The sequence below is a fragment of the Buceros rhinoceros genome, unplaced genomic scaffold (genome assembly GCF_000710305.1).
Source record: "Buceros rhinoceros silvestris isolate BGI_N320 unplaced genomic scaffold, ASM71030v1 scaffold32141, whole genome shotgun sequence".
Taxonomy (NCBI): domain Eukaryota; kingdom Metazoa; phylum Chordata; class Aves; order Bucerotiformes; family Bucerotidae; genus Buceros; species Buceros rhinoceros.
The window spans coordinates 459-2,133 of NW_010393005.1; the positions used below are offsets into that span (position 1 = coordinate 459).

The 1,675-nt window shown below is 57.4% G+C and overlaps 1 protein-coding gene across 1 annotated transcript in view; it reads left to right on the plus strand.

Annotated features, from left to right (window-relative positions):
* The window catches only part of PARS2 (prolyl-tRNA synthetase 2, mitochondrial (putative)), a gene marked incomplete at its 5' end in the record, with an annotated part of 1,289 nt that extends 454 nt beyond the window's left edge, over positions 1 to 835 (plus strand). The window contains 1 exon segment of the mRNA XM_010144713.1: positions 10 to 835. Coding sequence (XP_010143015.1) covers positions 10 to 835 — 826 coding nt within the window.
* Between the last annotated feature and the right edge of the window lie 840 nt (positions 836 to 1,675).

Here is a 1,675-nt window from a genome sequence, read left to right on the forward strand (position 1 = left end):
CCTGCGCAGCCGGGAGTTTTACATGAAGGACATGTACACCTTTGACGCCTCCGAAGAGGCGGCCCGGCAGACCTACGACCTGGTGTGCGGCGCCTACCACAGCCTCTTCAACCGCCTGGGCCTTCCCTTCGTCAAAGTGCGGGCGGCCACAGGCAGCATCGGTGGCACTGTGTCCCACGAGTTCCAGCTCCCAGCAGACGTCGGGGAGGACAGGCTGATGCTGTGCCCTGAGGGACATTTTGCGGCCAATGTGGAAACGCTAAATGGGGAGCAAACATCTTGCCCCACATGTGGCGAAAAACTCACCCAGACCAGAGGGATCGAAGTGGGACACACGTTCTATCTGGGCACCAAGTACTCCTCCGTCTTCAACGCTGTCTTCTACTCGCCCGAGAACAAACTCCAGCTGGCAGAAATGGGCTGCTATGGCCTGGGCGTCACTCGCATCCTGGCAGCCTCCATCGAGGTGCTGTCCACGGAGGACAGCATCCGCTGGCCGAGCCTCATCGCACCCTACCAGCTCTGCTTCATCCCCCCCAAGAGAGGCAGCAAGGAGGAGGAGGGAGCTGCGTTGCTGGAGCGGGTATACGATGACCTCGCTGAAGCACTGCCCCACCTCGCCAGCGACTCGGTGCTGGATGACAGGACGCAGCTGACCATCGGCAAAAGGCTAAAGGACGCCCACAAGCTGGGTTATCCCTATGTGATTGTAGCTGGCAAGAGGGTTTGTGAGGACCCCCCAGTCTTTGAGGTCTGGAATCAGAACGCTGGTGAGGTTTTGTTCCTGACCAAGGAAGGTATCATTGACTTGCTGAGTAAAGTGCAGGTTCCTTAAAGTCTCCGTCTCTGAATCTCTCGTGTTTGCTGCACTAAGTTTATGTGAACAGCCCCAGTTCCTTTTCAAGGACGTGCAGGTTCTTGGTGATGGCTCTGGGTGAGCAGAGCCAAATCCAGCTCGTGTCAGAGCTGGCCACAGTGTCCTGCATCCCGTGTCTGGGGTTGAGCTGGGGTCAGCCCACATGTTCTCCCCTGGGGCTGGGAATGTTCCTCCCGCCGGCTGCAGGCCCCCCTGAGCTGCTGTAACGGGAGCGAGTAGCCTTGTGCAGCCTGTGTCAAGCCCTCACTGCCCAGCCACGGCAGACATGGCCTCTGCCAAGCAGGCGCGACAGCGGAGGCTGCAGGGCTGGGGACAGGAGGGCTTCCTTCCTCCCGTGCAGGTGCTGAGTTGTCAGCATGAGGAATTTAAGGAGAGGAAGGAGGGCACCTTTTTTCTGAGTCTTGTCTTTGGAGACACCCGGGTTCCATGAAGGTGGGTGTTAATATTAATTAAAGCGCAGTGGTGAACTCCAGAGCCACTGTCACCTTGAAAATGCCATAGTGCTGCAAACCGGCAGGAATTAAGGTGACAAATGGTGTTGGGCATCTCCTCCCCAGTGCTGCAGGTCAGCGCAGCTGGTGAGACGGCTGGTTCTGCCAGGCTCGGGTGGTGACAGCGTGGTGTTGGGACCCACAGAACCAGAGTGGCAGGAAATCTTTGCAAAAAATAAAAATTAACAAGGAAACGTGAAATTTGGGGACCTGCAAAGCCCGGAGGTAAAAATGTCCGGGCAGTGTTGTTGCTAATGAGCCACAGTAACCCTGCCCTGTAGGGTGGGGACATCCCACCCCAGACCTG